Source organism: Microtus pennsylvanicus, chromosome 3, assembly GCF_037038515.1.
Source record: "Microtus pennsylvanicus isolate mMicPen1 chromosome 3, mMicPen1.hap1, whole genome shotgun sequence".
Taxonomy (NCBI): domain Eukaryota; kingdom Metazoa; phylum Chordata; class Mammalia; order Rodentia; family Cricetidae; genus Microtus; species Microtus pennsylvanicus.
Genome location: NC_134581.1, coordinates 51,110,130 through 51,129,613, shown reverse-complemented (window position 1 = coordinate 51,129,613; position 19,484 = coordinate 51,110,130). Strand labels below are relative to the sequence as shown.

The window sequence follows — 19,484 nt, the reverse complement described above, 5'->3', positions numbered from 1 at the left end:
TCTAGTTACATTTATGTTCTTATAGATATTCTGGTTTCCATTGGAATTTTTGTCTTAGCCTTCATTTCAGATAAAAATTTCTAACTTTATCTTTTTTTTTTCTTTTTGAGACAAGATCTCGTTATGTAACTCTGGCTAGCCAGAGCTCACTGATCCATCTAACCTCATCTTTCTGCATCCATGAGTTCTAGGACTGCAGGCGTGGCCACCATGCCTGGCTGTAATATTATTCTTCATTCTACCATGCTTCTTACTTTAATGGTTCTTTGTAAGGATAGTTTTGTTAGGCATTTCTTAGGCATGAGTTATATAAAGGAGAGGAATTTTTCTGCCAGTTAGCCTTATTAAAAAAAAACTTCTAAAATATTTTTCTTAGAATATGCTTTCCTGTCTTTAGATTATTTTAATACAGCATAGTTTATTAGTGTAATTTGCATTTTAACGTAAAAGATAAGCACAAAGCATTGATACATGTTTCTAAACTTTTTGTTATAAGGAACTGGTTTTACGCTTCGGTTATTTAGAACTTTGCTTGTTGGAAAAAATAACATTTTTTAATTTATAATTTAGTAATTTTTGTGTTCTCTAGCATGTTGGAAAAGTACCTTTAATTAGGTTGATTTCAAGACTGTGACATTTTTAATTGCCCCATCGCATCACCAAAAGGCGTTTTACTCTTAATTTCAGCATAAAAAGCATTAACCAAACTCTTGTACTCCATACATGTTTGTAAGATGAAAGGACCACCAGAATAGTGTGACGTTAGAAGTCAGTGTGAATGAAACAGAAAGTCAAAATGGCATTTTTTCTTTCAAGAGATATCCATGTAGAAATAAACACCTGCCTTTATTTAAAATTAAGCATTTAGTTATAGATCTTTATAATTGATTTTTAAGCCAACAAGTTACTGAATAGTTCTGAATAAGATGAGGAGAAATAGTTGCTGTAACCTGATTAATATAAGAGAAAGCTAAACTCTAAGATTCAAGTAGACTTTGAGGTGGAGCCCAGAAATACCATTTCTAAATGTGGTTTTTAAAGAAACTGCAAACTAGTCGGCTTAGTGTCTAGCAAACTAACAGTTTGGAACATTCCTTTATTTCATAGAAACTTGAAGTAGAAAGGAAAATGGTAGTTGACAAAATGAAGGAGGAAGCTTCAAACTATCAACTGAAATAAAATGCAGTGGTGTAATGTATGTAGGTAGTGCTGTTGGGTACTTGTGGCTGCATCTGATGAAGATTTGACAGCACTGCACTTGAAAATGATCTTGATGTGCTGCCATTCCATTCTTCGCTGCATGTAGCCAATTTAAACTGTTCGAATGTCTGACATTCCTACTCGGGCATATCTGAGTCAGCATCTTGTTGCTGCAGCAGCTTAATTAAATTTGCCAGTTTGTGCCAGGAGGACAGACATGTTCTCATATTCAGAGAGACAGCTGTGAAGCAGTATTGTTAAGAGTTGCGGACACAATACTGTTAGGTTTGAATAGCTCTCAAGACATATTCTAGTGAGAAATCAATTTGCTGTAATACATTTCTACCAAGATCAGCAGTTAATATTCATTTTGTTAACCTAAAATGAGCTTATTTTTATACAGCTATTGGAGAAACTTAGAGCTAAGTATTTGTTCTCTTGCCTATATTTCTGGAGTCAACCTAAGGATTCCAATTTTAATTTCCAAAATTCTTTCCCATTAACTAATTAGCTATTTGTTGAGTTTTCCATTCATAGTTTATCTCTGAGTGTTTTAAAATGATTTTGCTTTATTTGAGGGAGGAAGGTTCTTACCCTTTTCTAAAATACTATTTTCAGACTTTGGAATTTATACTATATTTATTTTAGTTTTGTAAATTAATAGTTCCTAACCGTATCAATAAGACCCAAACCTTTGTAGTTTTTTATAGCAACTATTTTGTAAGAACTAATGTACTTCCTTCATTAGCCCAAACTGAGATTGATAGCTAGTAGCTAGTTAGCAGAAACATAACTTTTAAAAATAGCTTGTTTTAAATACGTAATGTGAGATAAAAGGAGAGCAATACCTACCCTGCATTGTGTAATGCATCTGTGCATAGACATTCCTACAACAGAAGATGCGATGTTTGGGAAGATTGTCCATTTATAGTGGGTGTGGCATGTATACAGCCTATAAGAAGCCTCTGATTCAGTTCTCAGAACCAAATCCTAAAATGAACAAGACTGTATTTAAGAGAAGCAGAAAAAAATATACTAAGCCATAATCATAGAAAAAAAATGTGGTATCAAAGTAATAGCAAGTCAGAATTGTTTTTAATGTTAGAAATAAGAGGACCTTTAGAAGTTGTGTGAAAGTGTCATATATTCTAAGCATCCAGTATTTCTCCAGATTATGGCCAACCTTTCACACTGGTGACGAATTAGATGTTCCCACTGACTTAAAGAAATGAATGCCATAAGAAAAGCAACACTGTCATGATTGCAGTCATTGTCCTCTTCCTTTTCCTTCCTTCTTAATCCATGCTCTCCAGACCATTCTTCTCAGCCAGCTATTTGGTAAATTTAGTTTGGAAACCTAATATCATTATGATACTGCATATAAATATACATATGCATATGTTATATATATTTTCTTTCATATGGATGTGGTTTTCTTTCATTTGTCAAGCCACTGGTTTAAGATCCTGACAATCAAAGATTGTACTAAAATCTGCTCTTGGACATAGCATGTGCTAGCAAGTATAAATATCAGTGAATACTAGTAAATGAGTCAGTAGACATCCATCTTTATCATTAGTTTCCTTTCCTTTATGAATTGTTGTTTACTTGGAGCCAAGTTAAAGAAACAATGACTGTGGTAGAAATCAGAGTTGTTAGAGAAGTGGAGGGTTTTTTTTTTTGTTATTCTCTTACTGAAATTGTAGACTAGTCTCTTACTGAATAGCAAAGATAGAAATAATTTATGAACAAGATAATAATTTATGGTTGTATGTTTTACTAGAAATAGTAAAGTGACTCTTAATTGGGGGTGTCATTTTATAAACAAGTCTAATATCCGGCTCTCAGGCTGCTACCACTTGTTGCCTTCTCTTTGAGTACGCCTCTTATAGATACGCTGTGATTTTTCTTTCACATCCATAAAAAGCGTAGAGGCATTTCCATGGAGTTAGCCATATACTTGATAGATAGAGGATTGTCCAGTTTTTCTAAAATCACTACTGCTTCCATAAAATGTAACACAGTTTTTGGAATTTTATTTTTAAGTTCTAAGATAACCAATGGAAACCAGAGAGTTTAGAATCTCAGTGAATTAATTAACCTCAAGTGTGTGACCCCATTTTACTCTGTTCTTAATGCTCTTTGTTCACCATTTTAGCTGATACACCTACTGAAGAACCTAAGCATTAAAAGCCAAATAGCATAGCAATAAGTAAATGTTAGTATAATTCACAAGAATGATTTTCCCTTTTAATAAAAGGGGAAAGTTCCAAATAGAATAGCTGGTTGAAGTGTGCCTCTCCCTCTCTGTCAGGTGGCTGAAGGTAAGCCTGCAATGAGGTCTTTTCATGCAGAATACTTAATCTACACTAAATGACTGAACATCAAAATGCAGGTGGCAGAGTTAGATAATAATCCAGAAGTTACTGTTAATCATGCCATATTATTCTCCCTTTTGATTGAGAATCATAAGTTCCATGATAGTAATCTTCATGTGAAAAGCACATATTTGTAAATTGTATTTTTTTTCCAGACGTATAGGAGAAAATTTGAATGTCTCAGCAAGTTCTGTAGAAAATGAGCCTGCAGTTAGTTCAGCAACTCAAGCAAAGGAAAAAGTTGGGATGATTCTCCTTCCGAAACCAAGAGTTCCTTATCCTCGTTTCTCTCGGTTCTCACAGAGAGAGCAGAGGGCTTATGTGGATTTGTTGGCTAAATATGCAAAGATCCCCTCAAGTTCCAAAGCTGTTGGGACAAATACAAATGAATTCCTACAGTATTTGGTATGTATTCTCTTCATCAGTTACAGAAAAGAATCAGAAAATAATTCCACTTTCTATTTCCTTTCATTTTTCTTTGCCATTGTTAATTTGTTAGTCATCTCTCTTATTAGGTATACTCATATTTACAGAAATGGGAAAGTAAGGACTTTAAAGTGTAGGTACTTTAAGCCTTCTGTTGATTTTATTGTGTGTAGTTCTGGCACCTGCTCTGTTGTGCATCGGCCTTACTCCAGTTCATCTTATATCCCAGCAAGAGCACCTTTACAAGCTTACTGTGGTCAATTTGAGTACATTTCGTTCATTTATCTTTTTACAGAAATGACAGTATGCTGAATATCTTTCTAACAAAATCTTTGTCCCTGTGATTATTTCTTTAAAATAGATTCTTTAAATAAATCTTTTTTAAAATAAAATTTTAAGATCAAATGCTACATGTTTTTAAAGCTTTGGTCTGTAGGTACAGATGGATAAATTATTTTTTGAAAGGTTTGAATTATTTGTTTATACTACTATAAGAGGTTTGAATACACCTTCACCAACACTAGACATTGTTCTCTCATTTTTGGTCCTTGTTGCATATGAGAAAATGGCTGATTTCTTGTTTTATCTGAATAAATATATTGAATGCCAGTGAAAACAAACATCTTCCATGTATCTATAAACCATTGTTTTTTTTTAATTTTTCTTATTGTTTTGTTTCAAAACAGTGATGTACATGTCCCAGGTTGTCTGCAATCATTGGTAGCCAGGGGCGACAGAACAACTAATCCTGTACCACCTCCAAAGCAACAAGTTGTGGGAGTATGCCACCCAGCAACAAGCACTTGTAGCTCTATGACTCTCCTAGCCATACACTTTGCTCATTTCTCCCTTAAGAGGCTTATCTTTTTAGAAAATAGAAAGCAGAATTTCCTATATGTATATTGTAACTTTGCACCAGTTCCCATGGTGTAATGGTTAATGCTCTGGAATCTGAATCCAGCGATCCAAATTTGTATCTCAGTAAACCTGTTCCTTGAGGAAGCGACCTGGTCAGTCATCTTATCAACTCCGACCATGAAACCCTATACAAACAGGCTGCCCAGACATGCTCCAGCATCGCTGGGGGCATGCTTCACTTTCTCCTCATGTTGTAATTTTGTTCATTTGTTTTTCTGTTTCTGTGGAGTTTGTTGTTGTTGTTTCTTTTCAAGACAAAATTTCCTGGTCTCTAACTCACAGAGTTCCACCTGCCTCTGCCTCCCAAGTGCCTCTGTGGAATTTTTAATGGGTTTGTTGTGTATGTGTGTGTGCATGTGATGCTTGGGGTTGAACCCATATATTTATTTACTTAAGTATTTTAGTGAACTGTCTTCACACACACCAGAGAGGGAATCAGATCCCATTACAGATAGTTGTGAACCTCCATGTGGTTGCTCAGAATTGAACTCAGGACCTATGGAAGAATAGCAGTGCCCTTAACCACTGAGCCATTTCTTCAGCCCCCTTCCTTAGAGTTTTTAATAACAGGTTTATCATTATTATTTGGTGATTTGAAAATAATTTTCTTTGTGGTTTCCACTCTGGATTTGATGTTCTATTCTTTGAAGTTCAAATTATTAGGGCAACTATTGAGGAGTAAATACTTTTAGTGAAACTTTTTTTTAAAGATGTGTACTTTTTTTTCTTTAAGGATATGAAAAAACATGTGAATGAAGAAGTTAATGAATTCCTAAAGTTTCTGCAGAATTCTGCAAAGAAATGTGCACAGGATTATAATATGCTGTCTGATGAGGCCCGTCTCTTCACAGAGGTAAAGATCACATTTACATAAACTGCTGAGCAATAAATAAGTGTGGCCTCTCTAAAGTGTGTGAAGAAGATCCCGCAGCTTAGGGAACCATCAGCTTTAGCACTTTAGTTACACGGAGGCCAGTGCACTACTTAGTGTGTGAAATAGTAGAACTCATGACAACTCGGAATATTGAGGTAGGCACTGCAGTCCATATTGGAGGTAGCTTCTGAGGAAACCATTTGTTTGGACAGAGCTAGGTGACGCAGGGCTACAGAGCTTTAATGTGTTACTCAAAATTATTCACTGTTTAGAATTTAGGAATTTCTTGTTTCTGGAATTTTCTCAGAGGTCTTTTCATTGTTTGGTAGCAGGGAACAGAAACTGAAAGTTGCACTGTGGGTGAAGGCGCACTGCCATACAGTATGCACTGCGGCCCTGTAAACGCTTCAGGGGTTCCTTTCTTTCTTGAACAAGTGCTGAGTTAAATGAATGCAGTTGCGAGCACTGTAACGTCCAGCACAGTTTCACTAAGATTTGCTGATAGGTAACCAGAGTGTGTACCTTACCACTTGGTGCTTGCTTATTAGTTCCCTTTGTCTGTTGAATTCTTACAGTGCGCACAACAGGACGGGGACATCGTAAGTGTGTGCTCACTGGAACTACTGACAGGGAGGAAAGAGACTGTACCAATAAGTATAGTTCACTGAGAATTTTAAAGCAACTTTTCTGTTCCAGCCCACACCGGCAGTAGTTAAGAGTGACATCCTGAATAGCAGTAAGATGCATAGGTGGAAGAAAAACATGTTAAACACAGCAGGGTGTATATACTAGGAAAAGCGGAACAGGGGATATGGAATTATAAGCTGTGGCTCTGCCACTAAAGGCACTAGCACCGAGCCTGACTATCTGATTTCCATCCTAAGGATCCCCTCATGTCGTAGAAGGAGAGAGCTTACTCCTCCAAGTTCTCTCTCCTATCACCTGCCTCTCTTTCCCCTCCTTCACACACACACACACACACACACACACACACACACACACACACACACACACACACCACACACAAATAAATAAATTAATAAATAAATAATAAAGGTGTACTGAGCTACCTATTGATTTGTAACTTGAAGCATTTTATAACTATTTGGAAGGAGGGGTTATAGATAGAAAGTTGGAGCTTCTGTGATCTAAAATACATCTTAGCTGGTAGTGATGGTACATGCCTTTAATCCCAACACTTGGGAGGCAGAAACAGGCAGCTCTCTAATCTCTGAGTTCCAGGCCAACCTGATGTACATAGTGACTTCCAGTCCAGCCTGAACTACACAGTGAGAACCTGCCTGAAAAATAAAATATTTCCTACAGGGTTTAGGCATCATGCACTAACAAAAGATGGTAGATAGCCTTAGACGACAGCACATGTGTGTACTTTTAAAATTATCAAAACTTCCCCCAGTGATGGCTCTGTTCCTTTGAGATACATGTTATCACAAATGTATGATTTTTCTTGGGTAAAGCTGTGAAGATATCCTTTCCAGCTATATTTCCTGGTAAGTCAATATTTTGGAAACTGGAGAAGACATTTAAGAACTTAGTCTTTTTTTTTCCTTCAGAGCAGGTTGTCATGTAGCCCAGGCTGATCTTGAATCATTGGCCCTCCTGCCTCTACCTCTCAAATGGAATTATAGACATGTTCATATGCACCCAGCCCCAGCTTCATGTGTTTCTTTTTTTGTAATACATTTTGTGCAAAAATTTTCATGTGGCTTCATTTCTTTTGTCAGTTTCCTAAGAAGCATAGAAAATACTTTGTCTCCTCTATTTAATTTTAAATTTTAATAAGATCACTAATTTTAGTATTATTAAATGCCACTATTTTAGGAAATTAGGTTAAAATTTGTTATGAAAACTAAGAGATTAAATCAAGTAGGAAATGCACAGAATTGTGGATTATTAGAAGAAATAATGAGTGAAATGGATTCCACTTTGCAACTAATAAATTTATAGTTCCATAAACCAAAGCGTATTTGTTAGGGAAGTATAACACAAATGAGTAATTCTTATTTTCTGTTTCACAGCAAATTCTAAGAGCTTGCATTGAACAAGTGAAAAAGTACCCAGAATTTTATACTCTCCATGAAGTCACCAGCCTAATGGGATTCTTTCCTTTTAAAACAGAGATGGGGCTGAAATTAGAAAAGACTCTTCTTGTTTTGGTAAGGTTTATTCTGTGATTGTGAAGTGGGTCCTGGGGGGCTTTGACTAGAAACATCATTTATGTCTTATTAGACACTGTGTTTAAACTTTTGGGATACATGATACCTGTGTAATACCTCATGTTTTTAAAATACTGCTACTAATTTTGTTTCTTGACTTTTTTTCTTCCCACTTTTCTTAATACTTCTCAAATAAAACAGGGAATTCCATTTAAAGAAAATTTATTAACATATTTGAGAAATAAGTATATAGAAAGTGTATTTTAGCACTTCCCTTCTTCTGTGTTGTGATTTATGCTTCATTAAAAAACAAAAGGTGAAACTACAAAAGTAGCAGGAAGATTCCAGAAGACTCTGAACCTTTTTAGAAACAATAGCGGTAACAAAATCATTGTTCTTGGTTGTCAAGAAATACCATGAAAGAATGTCTTGACTTAGGAGGTTCTAAGATTGACATTTGAAATCTCAGTTACATTTCCAACGTTACAATAAAAATACATTAAGACTTTTACAATAACTTTATTCTCCACTTATTTAGGGCAGTGCAAAGTTTGTAAAAACATCATTTCCCTCGATGCCTGTGAAGTTGCAGCTTTCAAAAGATGGCATATCTTCCATTGAGACCCCACAGCAGCAAGCTGAAGCTATGCACTACGTAAGTCACAAGTGGCTTTCCTAAAAAGTTAAAATAATCCTAATAATTGTACTGCATAAAAGATGTGCGGCCTGGTTGTTCTAACATCGTTTCTGTAACATTCCCATCTCCTCATCACTTTGTGGTAGAAATGTTGTGAGTGACCTAGATAATAAGACGTGCATTGTTTTGTTTATTATGAACCATAAATCACAATACTGAACACAATTGTTTTTCAGGATATTAGTAAAGACCCGAATGCAGAGAAACTTGTTTCAAGATACCATCCGCAGATAGCTCTGACTAGCCAGGCATTATTCACCTTGCTCAATAACCATGGACCAAGCTACAAGGAACAGTGGGAAATCCCAGTGTGTGTTCAGATGATAACTGTGGAAGGTTTGTGATTTGGTGTGCCAAATAATGTCCTCAGAAGGGTTGGAATTACCTCATTTCAGCTGTGCAGACGTAGATGGCTGTGTGCCGCACACAGATCTCCATCTTTGTTTAAGGAGAATAAGAATCTGACATTAAACTCAGTAGAGCTTTCCCTGCTCTAAAGTTGTGATAGAACTGACTGCGCAGACCTATGGTACCTGCAGTTATGTTAAGAAATAAGACAGAGGAGAAATTTTTACTCGGGTGGCCAGAAATCTATGGAAGCTGTGCAGCTTCTGTTTGTCAGTGGTATGAAGGAATGCCTCGTTCTGTTAGACAGTTTGCAGGGAGCAGATTTCCAGGAATTCGTTGTTTATTGTTGGAGACCAGATTTAAAATATGTTGACAGAGGATAGCCTTTGTCACCAGTAAATTAATGTTTGCACATTAATTCTTCTATTAGTCTGGTTCATATTTGACCATTTTTATCCTCCAGAATAATATTAAACATAAGGATATAAATGAAAGATTGAATCTTCATTTATAAAGATAAAACAGTACAGTGGCATTTCATTTGTATTTTAATAAATAAAGCTTACCTGAGGATCAAGGGAGTAAAACAGCCCTTACAGACAGACAGTGGTAACACACACCTTTAATTCCAGTAGCCACACTAGTTGCCATAGAAACTGGCCCAGTGCATGCCTTTAGTCCCAGCTTTAGAGAGGAATATAAAATGGGAGGAGACAGCTCTCAAACTTAGTCTCATTCTGAAGTTCCTGGAGGCAGAATTGCCATTTTCAGACTGAGGTCTGAGAGCCAGTGGCTAGCCACTTTGCTTTTCAAATCTTCAGGTTGAACCCCAGTTTCCCTCTCTGAGGTTTTATTAATCATGCTTCACAGTACTACAAGTTAAGGATTAAGTGTGATCTCTTGTAAAAGTATAAATGCGCTTTGCAAATTTCTAAAGGAACAAAGAAATTAAGATACTAACGATACAGCTCTAAAGCCCGGAAGCCTTTAAACATTGTTAGAGCATATTTCTCTGCTGGCCAGGTCCTCTTGTCCTTTAGTACTAAGGGGCTTTATTTTTTTATTTTTAAAAAAGATATGTATTACAAGAAAGGCAGATGCAGGAGGCATGGCCCCACTGCCCTATCCTGTCTCTGTTTTGTGATCTTTCTGCCTTTTCTTTTTTTTTAAATAAAACTACCAGATACTAATCACCACTTGCTTCTCTTTCTGTTTTAAGGTTCCAAACCAGTTAAAGTAATTTATATTAATTCACCACTTCCCCGAAAGCAAATGACAATGAGAGAAAGAAATCAACTCTTCCATGAAGTTCCATTAAAACATGTACTATCAAAAAACACATCTGTCCCAGTCTCTGCAGTCTTTATGGATAAACCAGAAGAGAGCACCTCTGAGATGGATGTATGTAATACTTTTTCTCCCTTGCTTATGATATACTTGTTTACCCTTTGGAGCATAAACTTATATTGCAAATCTCTAAACTTCATAGTTAAAACAGTCCTTAATATACATGTATTGAAACAGTATATGATAAATGCTTAACTCCCCAGTTTTTATGTATTACTTAACAATTTTTAAAGATTTATATTTAGTCATTTATAGGTTTTGTGCCTGCATGTGTGAGTGCGGGTGTGCTTAGAGGCCAGAGACGTCAAATCTGGAGCTTTCATGAGCCACCTGATGTGAGTGCTAGGAACTGAACCTGGGCCCTCCTGAAGAGCAGCAAGGGCTCTTAGCTATTGAACCATCTCTAGCCCCCTTACCAAAAATAAAATTTAAAAATCAGGACAGTGATTTGAGTATACATTTTCTGAAACATACATAAACAGCTGACATATATATATGAAAAAATGTTCACAATCACTAATTGTCATGGAAATGCAAATTAAAACCATAAGGAACCAAGGAGATGGCTCAGTCTGTAAAGGGCTTGTTGTAGAAACATGAGGATCTAGGTTCAGGTCCCTAGCACCTACATAAAAAGCAGGTACAACTGGGCATGCCTGTAAACCCATGGAAAGAACATGTAGATCTTTGGAGGCCATCAGCCAACCAGCCTAGCTGAACAATGAGTTTTAGGTTTAGAGTGAGTCTTTGTCTCACAAAAATCAAGATAGAGAATGACTGAGGAAAAAGTGACCTCAACTTTTGACTGCCACACACCCACACATATACACACAAACACCACAATGAGGTATCATCTCTTAGTAAGAATGGAAATAACACAAATGATAAATGACAAGTGCTAGCCAAGCATGTGGCTCATATTGTGAACCCTAATACTTGGAAAGCTAAGGCAGACTTGTGAGACCAATTTCAGATTTTACAAGTAACAGATTAAAAAAGCAAATACTGAGAAGGGTGTGGAACACTTGTTAAGAATGCAGATTAGCTCAGCCACTACAGAAAACAGTGGGGAAGTTCCTTAAAAATAAGACTGCCATGTGTTCCAGCAACTGCCCAGTAAAGCATGTACTTCAAAGAAAATAACCAACCAGAGCACTTAGACCCTTGTGTTTCTATATTGATTGCAACAGTGTGCACAGTATCCCAGCTATGGAATCAGCTTCAGTGCCCGTTAATGGGCAACTGAATCAAGGAAATGAGGTATATAAATACTAGTATACCTTTTTAAAGAGAGGTTATTGTACTGTCATTAGCAACAGTATGTATGGATCTACCTGAAGACCAGAATGTTAAATGAAATAAGCCAGGCACAGAACATGTGATTTTTTTACCTTAATATAACATCTAAAAGGTATATTCATAGAAGTGGACAGCAGAGCAATGGTCCCAGAAGCCAAAGAGGGCAGTGGGAAAGGCTGAAAAGAGATGAATTAACAGGTAGAGTCACAGTGAGACAAGTGAGGATTGGTGTGGTTCTGTAACACAAGAAAACAATGGTAGTTAACAGTACTATGTAATTCAAAACATACAGGACATAAGAGTGACAGGCATGACTTAAATATCAGTTTTAATGATGTGTACTTAAAGATAATTTTTCTATAATTATTAAAGTTAAACATTTTGTTTGTGGAAAATAATTTATTCAACAAATATTGACTGTAGATTCTGTTCTGTGTTCTGAGGATGGATAAGTAAAAATGTAGTTTGGGTTCTTTCAGCATTTACAGTGTAGTAGATGACACAAACTGCAGCAGGTACTGATAAATATGGAGAAAACCAGGATATGTTAAGAAATAGAGAAATGGACAGAAATGGGGCCATTTTATATTCAGGTCCAAAAAAAAAAAAACCTGAGGATAGTAAATATGATCAGAGATTTTTAGTTAAGTAAGAAATCAAACTGTTTTAAATAACATAAAAATATTCTCCCACCCTCAAGAACTTATGCCATTTTAAGGCTGTTGGTGTTTTTATTTTTATTCTTATTTATTTTTTATTTTTTTTGTTTTTTTGAGACACGGTTTCTCTGTAGCTTTGGAGCCTGTCCTGGAGCTAGCTCTTGTAGACCAGGCTGGTCTTGAACTCACAGAGATCCACCTGCCTCTGCCTCCCGAGTGCTGGGATTAAAGGCGTGCACCACCACCGCCCGGCTGTTTTTATATGTTCTTTTTTCTGTTTGCCATTTGAGCTTTGATATTTGTATGCGGTATCACAAAGCACTTCCAGCTTGTTTTATGTTTTATTCTTTTACATTTTTATTTTGGATTGTGTACTGGGGACAGGTGCATATCAGGAGATGAGAAGTGCCACAAAGAAACAAAGTAGGTTAAGAAGGATAAAAAGTCACAGAATGGCTTTGATAATGATGAACCTTTTCATTACTGATGACACCTAAAAATTATTGCTGGATAAAATATAAAAACTTATTTCTTACTATCATGGGGGGGCTTATAAGATAATAAAGATTTTCAAAGCTGAGATATAGAGGAATGCAGAAGTCTAGGAGGCAGGTCACCATTTAGGTTCATTTGTGCTTTTTGTGCTATTTACCAGTTCTGAAGAGAACCAAAAAAGCCTGTATTTTGGCAGTATCACAGGATGAGGGAAACAAGGCAGGGTTCAGTTTCCCAGCAAGGCCTTTTACCCATAGAGTTGTGAGTAAGGGTTATATAGAAGGAACCCATTTCCTCAGAGGTTTTCAGCCTAACTTCCTCAGCCCTTGTTTGGAGTTGTGAAATAATTGGTGTCTCCTAAGACAGAAATGATCCTGAGGGGAAAGTGGTGTCTGTTGAGCCTCAGATTGTGATACTAATTATCATTAATGTTTATTCTAATTTTTGTTGCTTAAGTATTCTGAAATTCTCAGCTCCTTCTTTTAACCCAATAGGTTTAGACGTGTTTTTATTTTCTGAGTGCTTGGATTTGTTGTTTAAAGCTTCCTTAATAATTTCTAATTTTATTTACCTTTTAACTAGAGTAGGACCTTAGCAAATTTTGCTTTGCACAATGTTGAAATTTTACTAACTTATAATCCATTTTAGAATGGCCTCTTGGGTTCTCTGAGGAAGATAGTATACATAGAATTTATAGGTTATATATTTCAGTCCTTCTGTCTGTTTCTATCAATATTATTCATCCTTCCTGTATATGTATCTATTTAGAGACAGTACCATTGAGGAGGCATGGCGATGTTTTTGTCACATCTGTGTATTTTCCTCCTTTTTCTCTTACCCTGAACTCTGCTAACATTGCCTCTGTTACTCTTTATTTTTCGGTACTATGTCCAGTCCTGTTTTAACCTTGCTGTGTAGGATTGCCCTCCTGTTGGTGCCATATAGTCTCCCTTTGTTCTGGATTTGTTCATTTAATTAGAGCTGCCATGTGTTGAGGAGGCTGCGTACTGTGTGCCAGGCACCATGTCAAGAAAATACTTGCATATAATTTCACATTTGATCTTTAGAACAAATTCAGAAAGTAACCTTATTATTCTTGTTTTAGAAATACGGGATGTGAGGTTCAGAGAAATCAGGTAATTTCTGTAAACCAATCTTATTGCTTAATTGCTGCCAGACTTACTGTCACAAATCCTACCCCAAAGTCTTAGCTCATAGTCAAGTTTTCATGGCATTTATGAAGGTAAAAAGTGTTCACTCTGCTAGGGCTGGAAGTACAGCTTAGTGGTAGAGTACTTGCCTACCATGCAAATAGTTCCAGGTTCAGTCTTAAGTACCACAAACAGTAAAAGGAAGAGCTGTATAGGGTATGGCATACCTGTAATCCCAGCATATATGGAGGCAGGAAGTTTAGAACTTCGGGGCCTGCCTCTGATCTATAAGAAATACAAGGCTTGGACAATGTGTGGACCTGCTTGGGGGGAAAAAAAAACTAAAATTAATTAATTTTAAAAATGAGGGCTCTTTCATATTGAGGAGAGATCTCTGGTTCTTGACGCGAGGGTAAAATATTCTTGAATAGTTGAAAGCTATTTGTAGTTCTTCTACAAATTGCCAGAATAGTACATAAAGACTACAACTTCAGTGACTTCATGTCCCAGAATACTAAGAGCTACTTCCTGTCCATTATAGTATGTTACTCGGTGTTTACCTTGAGTGGATTTTAAAAGAGTCGCTGATTGATATTAGGAGACTCTTGCTTAACACTAGTGAAGAAACTGTCCTGGTCAGCTAAGATCAAGGCTTTCCCATAATTTATGAATTGGGCATGCTTGAACCTCTCTTGCTGTTGGACTCTCCTTCTCTTCTTGAGGGTCTTGTCTGTTTTCTTGTTTGTTAATATTCCTCTTTGGGTCTGGCATTTCAGAATTCAGTTTCCTGTGACAGATGTGTCTATATGAATATTTTCAAGGGGTAACAGAATTAAATACTTAAATGTAAGTTGTATACATTTTAAAGACTTTTATGTTTGTGTGAATGTTTATATGGAGGTGGGAGGGACATATAAGTGTATGTGCACACATGTAGAGGCCAGAGGTTAACACAGATTATCTTTATCACTCTCTACCATTGTTTTTGAGATTCAGTCTCTCACTGACCCTGAGACTTAACTTTTTCAGTTAGACTGACTGCTAGAAAGTCCCTGGGATCTTCCTCTGCTCTTGTTCCGTCCCCTCCCATAACGCTAGAATTGCTAGCACACATCACCATGTCTGGCTTTTACTTGTATATTGGAGATCCAGACTCGGGTCATGTGCTTCCATAGAAATCCTTTTACTCATTGAGCCATCTTCCTAGTTCCGTCTTTCTGCTTCTGAAAACATGAACTGCAATGTTAGGGATAAGGGCACTAAGAGTTAGGTAACTGTGGCCTGAACTTTTCCCTAATAATTTGCTAATATGTTTTCTTCCAAGATACCCACTGAAGCTAATGAGTGCCGAAAAATTGAGACTCTGGAAAATATGGATCTAGATTTTGATGATGATGTCACAGAACTTGAAACCTTTGGAGTAACTACCACTAATTCATCCAGGTCACCAAGTTCAGAAAGTGACTCCTCTGTACCCATCTTGACAGATGTCTACACAGCCCCCAAAGTAGTAGCTGCTCCTGTGGTACCAGCCACACCTGAGGTACCAGCTTCACCAAACATTACTGAGGATTCTAGAAGTTTATGTCAGATGCTGATGAAACAATTACAGAAGGAGAAACAACTGTTCTCTGGTGTGGAAAGTGGTCCTGAAGGGTGCAAAAATAAAGATGATCAGGGACTGGAATCATGTCCTGAAGAGGTTCCCAGTGCCAGTGTGAAATCTTTAGTACAAGACAATGAAGTTCACAAAACATCCGATGGAATCTCTAAGGAAAGTGATATAGGTATGCTTTGTACCAATGATAAAAGACCGAGTGTTCAGGGGAACCCTGACAATGCCAACAGAACAGCTATTGCATCAGAAACATCTGAAACTGAGAAAGGGATTTCTTGTGGTAGTGATACAGATGAAGATTGTTTAATCATTGATACAGAGAGTAAAAGTACTAGTGACGGAAAGACAGCTGATGTGGGTTCTAGACCAGCAAGTCCAAATTCTTCAGCACAGGCTTCTGTGGGAAAACAGACTACTACTGTGGTTTCTGAAGAGTCTTGTGTTTTAAAGAAACCTATCAAAAGAGTCTATAAAAAATTTGATCCAGTTGGAGAAATTCTAAAAATGCAGGATGAGCTTTTAAAGCCAGTTTCTAAGAAAATGCCTGAGTTACCCTTGATTAATTCAGAAGAATCTAAACAACCATCTGCTTCTGAACAACCCTCTGCTACTTCAGATGCCTCCAGCTGGCCAAAATCCAGTTGGCCTTCTGCGTTTCAGAAGCCTAAAGGACGTAAGTGAATATCAAGAACTTACCAGTTTCTCTATTCCTTTTCCTTAGCTTTTTCTCTTCATTCATGCAATTATAACCCATTTTGTAATTTTTACCTAGTCGCTGACATTTCATTTCCGTCTGTTGATCAGAGTTTCTGCTTCCACTGTGTCCTCTTTGTGTATCTACCCAATTTATATGTGTGTTATAACCTGTTTACCCAGTATGTACATGGAATGGCTACTGCTCTGATGGAGGGAGTCATAAACGTTGGCCTGTCCAGACTTCTGTGCCCTGTGTAGTAGACTGCAGAATGCATGTGACAGTGCCCCTCAGTCTGCCTGGCTTAAGAATATCAGGACCTTTTAAGTTCTTTCTTCTCACTGCTATCACTCTGATGCATGCTTTGCCCAGTACTCATGGAAGTATTTGTGAAAAGTAAGAGAACTTAAAAATTCTGGTTGCAGCTCTCTGCTGTAATGTTATTAAGTAAATATGGCCTGAGGTGGAGAATTGACAGTCACATAGAGTTATTGAGTTGTTGTATCCCAGATTACAATGCATAAAGAGGTAGCATATTTTTAAATGGTAATGAGGAATGTTTTTAAAAGGATTGCCATATGAACTTCAAGACTATGTTGAAGATACATCAGAATATATAGCTCCTCAAGAAGGAAATTTTGTGTATAAGTTGTTCAGCATGCAAGACCTGTTGTTACTTGTGCGGTGCAGCGTCCAGAGGATAGAGACAAGACCACGTTCCAAAAAACGGAAGAAGATCAGAAGAGTAAGTTATCTGAGAAGTTGTGATGTGTGAGTGATAATCCCAAATACTGAACATGGCATTCTAACAAAATTTGACTTTAACTTTTTGATCACGCCTATAGTTTTTCCAAGTAAACTTCTTTTAGTAAGATATTGAAATCAATTTTAATAAGATACACACACCATTGTCATAAATGTTGGTAACCACCATGACTAATCCATATGAACTCTCGGAAAAATATCATGTAGATTGACTTGACCAAACTAACTTTTATAGCCTGTGTATGTGTGACTTTGCATTTCCTTGTTACCTGTGAGCCCTTTCTTTACCCTGTCTTTCTCAACATCTTTAGAAACAACCTTTAAAAGAGTCCCAGAGTTTCAGGGTGCTGGGGTGCAGCCTCTGCTATCTTTCTCCTGTGGCTTCTCTTGGGGAATGATTCTCTTCAGTGAAAGAAGCAAATGATTGTTTTCCCAGTTGTCCTTTCTGTGACCGAGCTTCTCTTTTAGAACACTTGGCACTCTTTCATGTGATTCTAGATACTGGTATATAAAGGGAAGCTTTTGATTTAGTTGATTGCTAAGAAGTACTGATTTTTGTCTTTTGTTGTATTTTTAAAAGAATTCTTTTTTTTTTTGAAACGTCCATTTATAGAGAGAGGGAGAGGGTGTGTGTGTTGTGTTTGTGTGTGTATGTGTGGTGTGCAATCAATCTCGCATGTACATGTGCATGAACATACTTGTGTGCATGGAGTTATGGAAGTCAGAGGACAACTTTTGGAAACTGAATCTCTCCATCTACCATGTGGGTTCCTAGGATGGAGCTCGGGTCATAGGGCTTGGTGGGAAGCACCTGGCCTGTGGAACCATTTTACCAGGCCAACAGAGCTTCTTAAATTGTGTTCTTTTCTTTTTTATTATTTTATGTGCCTGCGTGGTTTCCCTGCATGCATGTCTGGGCACCACTTTTGTGTGCCTAGTACCTACATATGCCAGAAGAGTGAGTTGGGTACCTTGGATCTGGAGTTAGACATTTGTGAGGCACCATGTGTGTGCTGGGAATCAAACCAGACCTTCTGAAAGAGCAGCCAGAGTGCTCTTAACTACTGAACCATCCATCTCTCCAGCCCCATCTTGTTGTTGTTTTGCTTTATTTTTAAGTTTTATTTTTGTACTTATTTCTGCTCTCATTTTTTGTAGTCAGCTTCATTTCTTTCATATGCCACCCTGTGAATCCATACCACTTTTTCTTTTCATTTATATACTCAAAAATAATTGATGTTAGTAGCTCAGGGAAGTTTTGGACACCAGTTTAATTCTTGACCAAGACAACTTGGTAAGGATCATTATCATTCACTCAAAAAGGGAAATTTATAGAGGCCAAGCTGTAACCATCTAGGAGAAAATTACTCATCAAGATGTCAAAACAGTTGAGCCCCAAAGAATATCTAAACAGAAGTCTTATATTTCTGACTGTAAAGATTAAACTTGAAAATTTTTCAAGGAGTGCTTGTCCCTTACATCTGCTGTTCATTATGTGTGGTGGTTTAGTGCACATGGAATAATTCATATACTATAACGTATGCCCCTTGGAATTAAGCCCAGTGTTTCTCTTTTTCTTAAATGTTAGTACCCCAGAAACTCAGTACATAAGTGAGAAGATGTGAGAGGTTGGGAGACTAAGGGGTCTTTGTAAGGAACTTTAGAGGGAAGTTAGTATCTACACTAGTTTAAAAAACAACAACAAACACTGTCTTTTCAGAATGTGTCCTTGGAGTTTTTCCTCCAGCTAATTCAAAGTTTTCAGGTTTGCAACTTTAGCTCCTGGTGTTCAAGAATATTGTCTCTGATTTTTCCTTAACTCTTCAGTTTTGTGTTGTTGTTGAAAATCTTACTTTTTCAAGCAGAATTCTGCTTAATATTAATTATAGCACTTTGGAGACTGAGGCAGGAGTATTATCAGAAGTTGAGGCCAGCTGCTCTACATAGTAAGTTCCAGGCCAGCCTGGTCTTCAGAGTTAGCCCCTGTCTCCCCAGAAAAACACACCAAAGCTGCTTATTAGAAGAGAACTTAAAATAGCAGCCAGTTTGAGAGAGCAGAAGGGAAGAGTTGTGTGGACCAAGACAGAACTGGAGCGTACCAGTTCATCCATGCCAGCTAACCACTGGACGGCTATTTGCTCTTGACTGTCCCAGCTAGCCACATATCCAAGTAGTGCATTTTAAAGTGGTTCACAGTTTTACATCCAGTTACCCAAATCTTACGTTGGCATTGAAGGTAGATTTGTGTGTGTGTGTGTGTGTGTGTGTGTGTGTGTTTAAGCTGCTTAAAGTTGCACTGTGTCAGGTAGATTAGAAGTTGTTCAGTGGTACTGAGAAGACTCTAGCCAGGAACTGTCTGTTTAGGAAAGTGTTTTAGGGTTTAAGAGGTGCGTGCACACAGAAATAAGAGCACCTTTCATTTGAGCAGCACAGACTAG

The 19,484-nt window shown here is 37.2% G+C and overlaps 1 protein-coding gene across 8 annotated transcripts in view; it reads left to right on the top strand.

The window, feature by feature from the left end:
* The window catches only part of Ice2 (interactor of little elongation complex ELL subunit 2), a 41,033-nt gene that overhangs the window by 6,886 nt on the left and 14,663 nt on the right, over positions 1 to 19,484 (top strand). For 7 of the 8 annotated variants that reach the window (XR_012909995.1, XR_012909994.1, XM_075965356.1 and 4 more), the window contains 8 exons: positions 3,734 to 3,983; positions 5,656 to 5,775; positions 7,836 to 7,973; positions 8,512 to 8,628; positions 8,847 to 9,006; positions 10,238 to 10,419; positions 15,294 to 16,260; positions 16,851 to 17,026. Coding sequence is in view for 6 of the 8 variants with exons in the window: in XM_075965356.1 (XP_075821471.1) it covers positions 3,734 to 3,983; positions 5,656 to 5,775; positions 7,836 to 7,973; positions 8,512 to 8,628; positions 8,847 to 9,006; positions 10,238 to 10,419; positions 15,294 to 16,260; positions 16,851 to 17,026 (2,110 nt within the window). In the remaining 2 variants the exon portion in view is untranslated. The remainder of the gene's footprint in view (positions 1 to 3,733; positions 3,984 to 5,655; positions 5,776 to 7,835; positions 7,974 to 8,511; positions 8,629 to 8,846; positions 9,007 to 10,237; positions 10,420 to 15,293; positions 16,261 to 16,850; positions 17,027 to 19,484) is intronic. The other variant, XM_075965360.1, reaches the window with a different exon arrangement.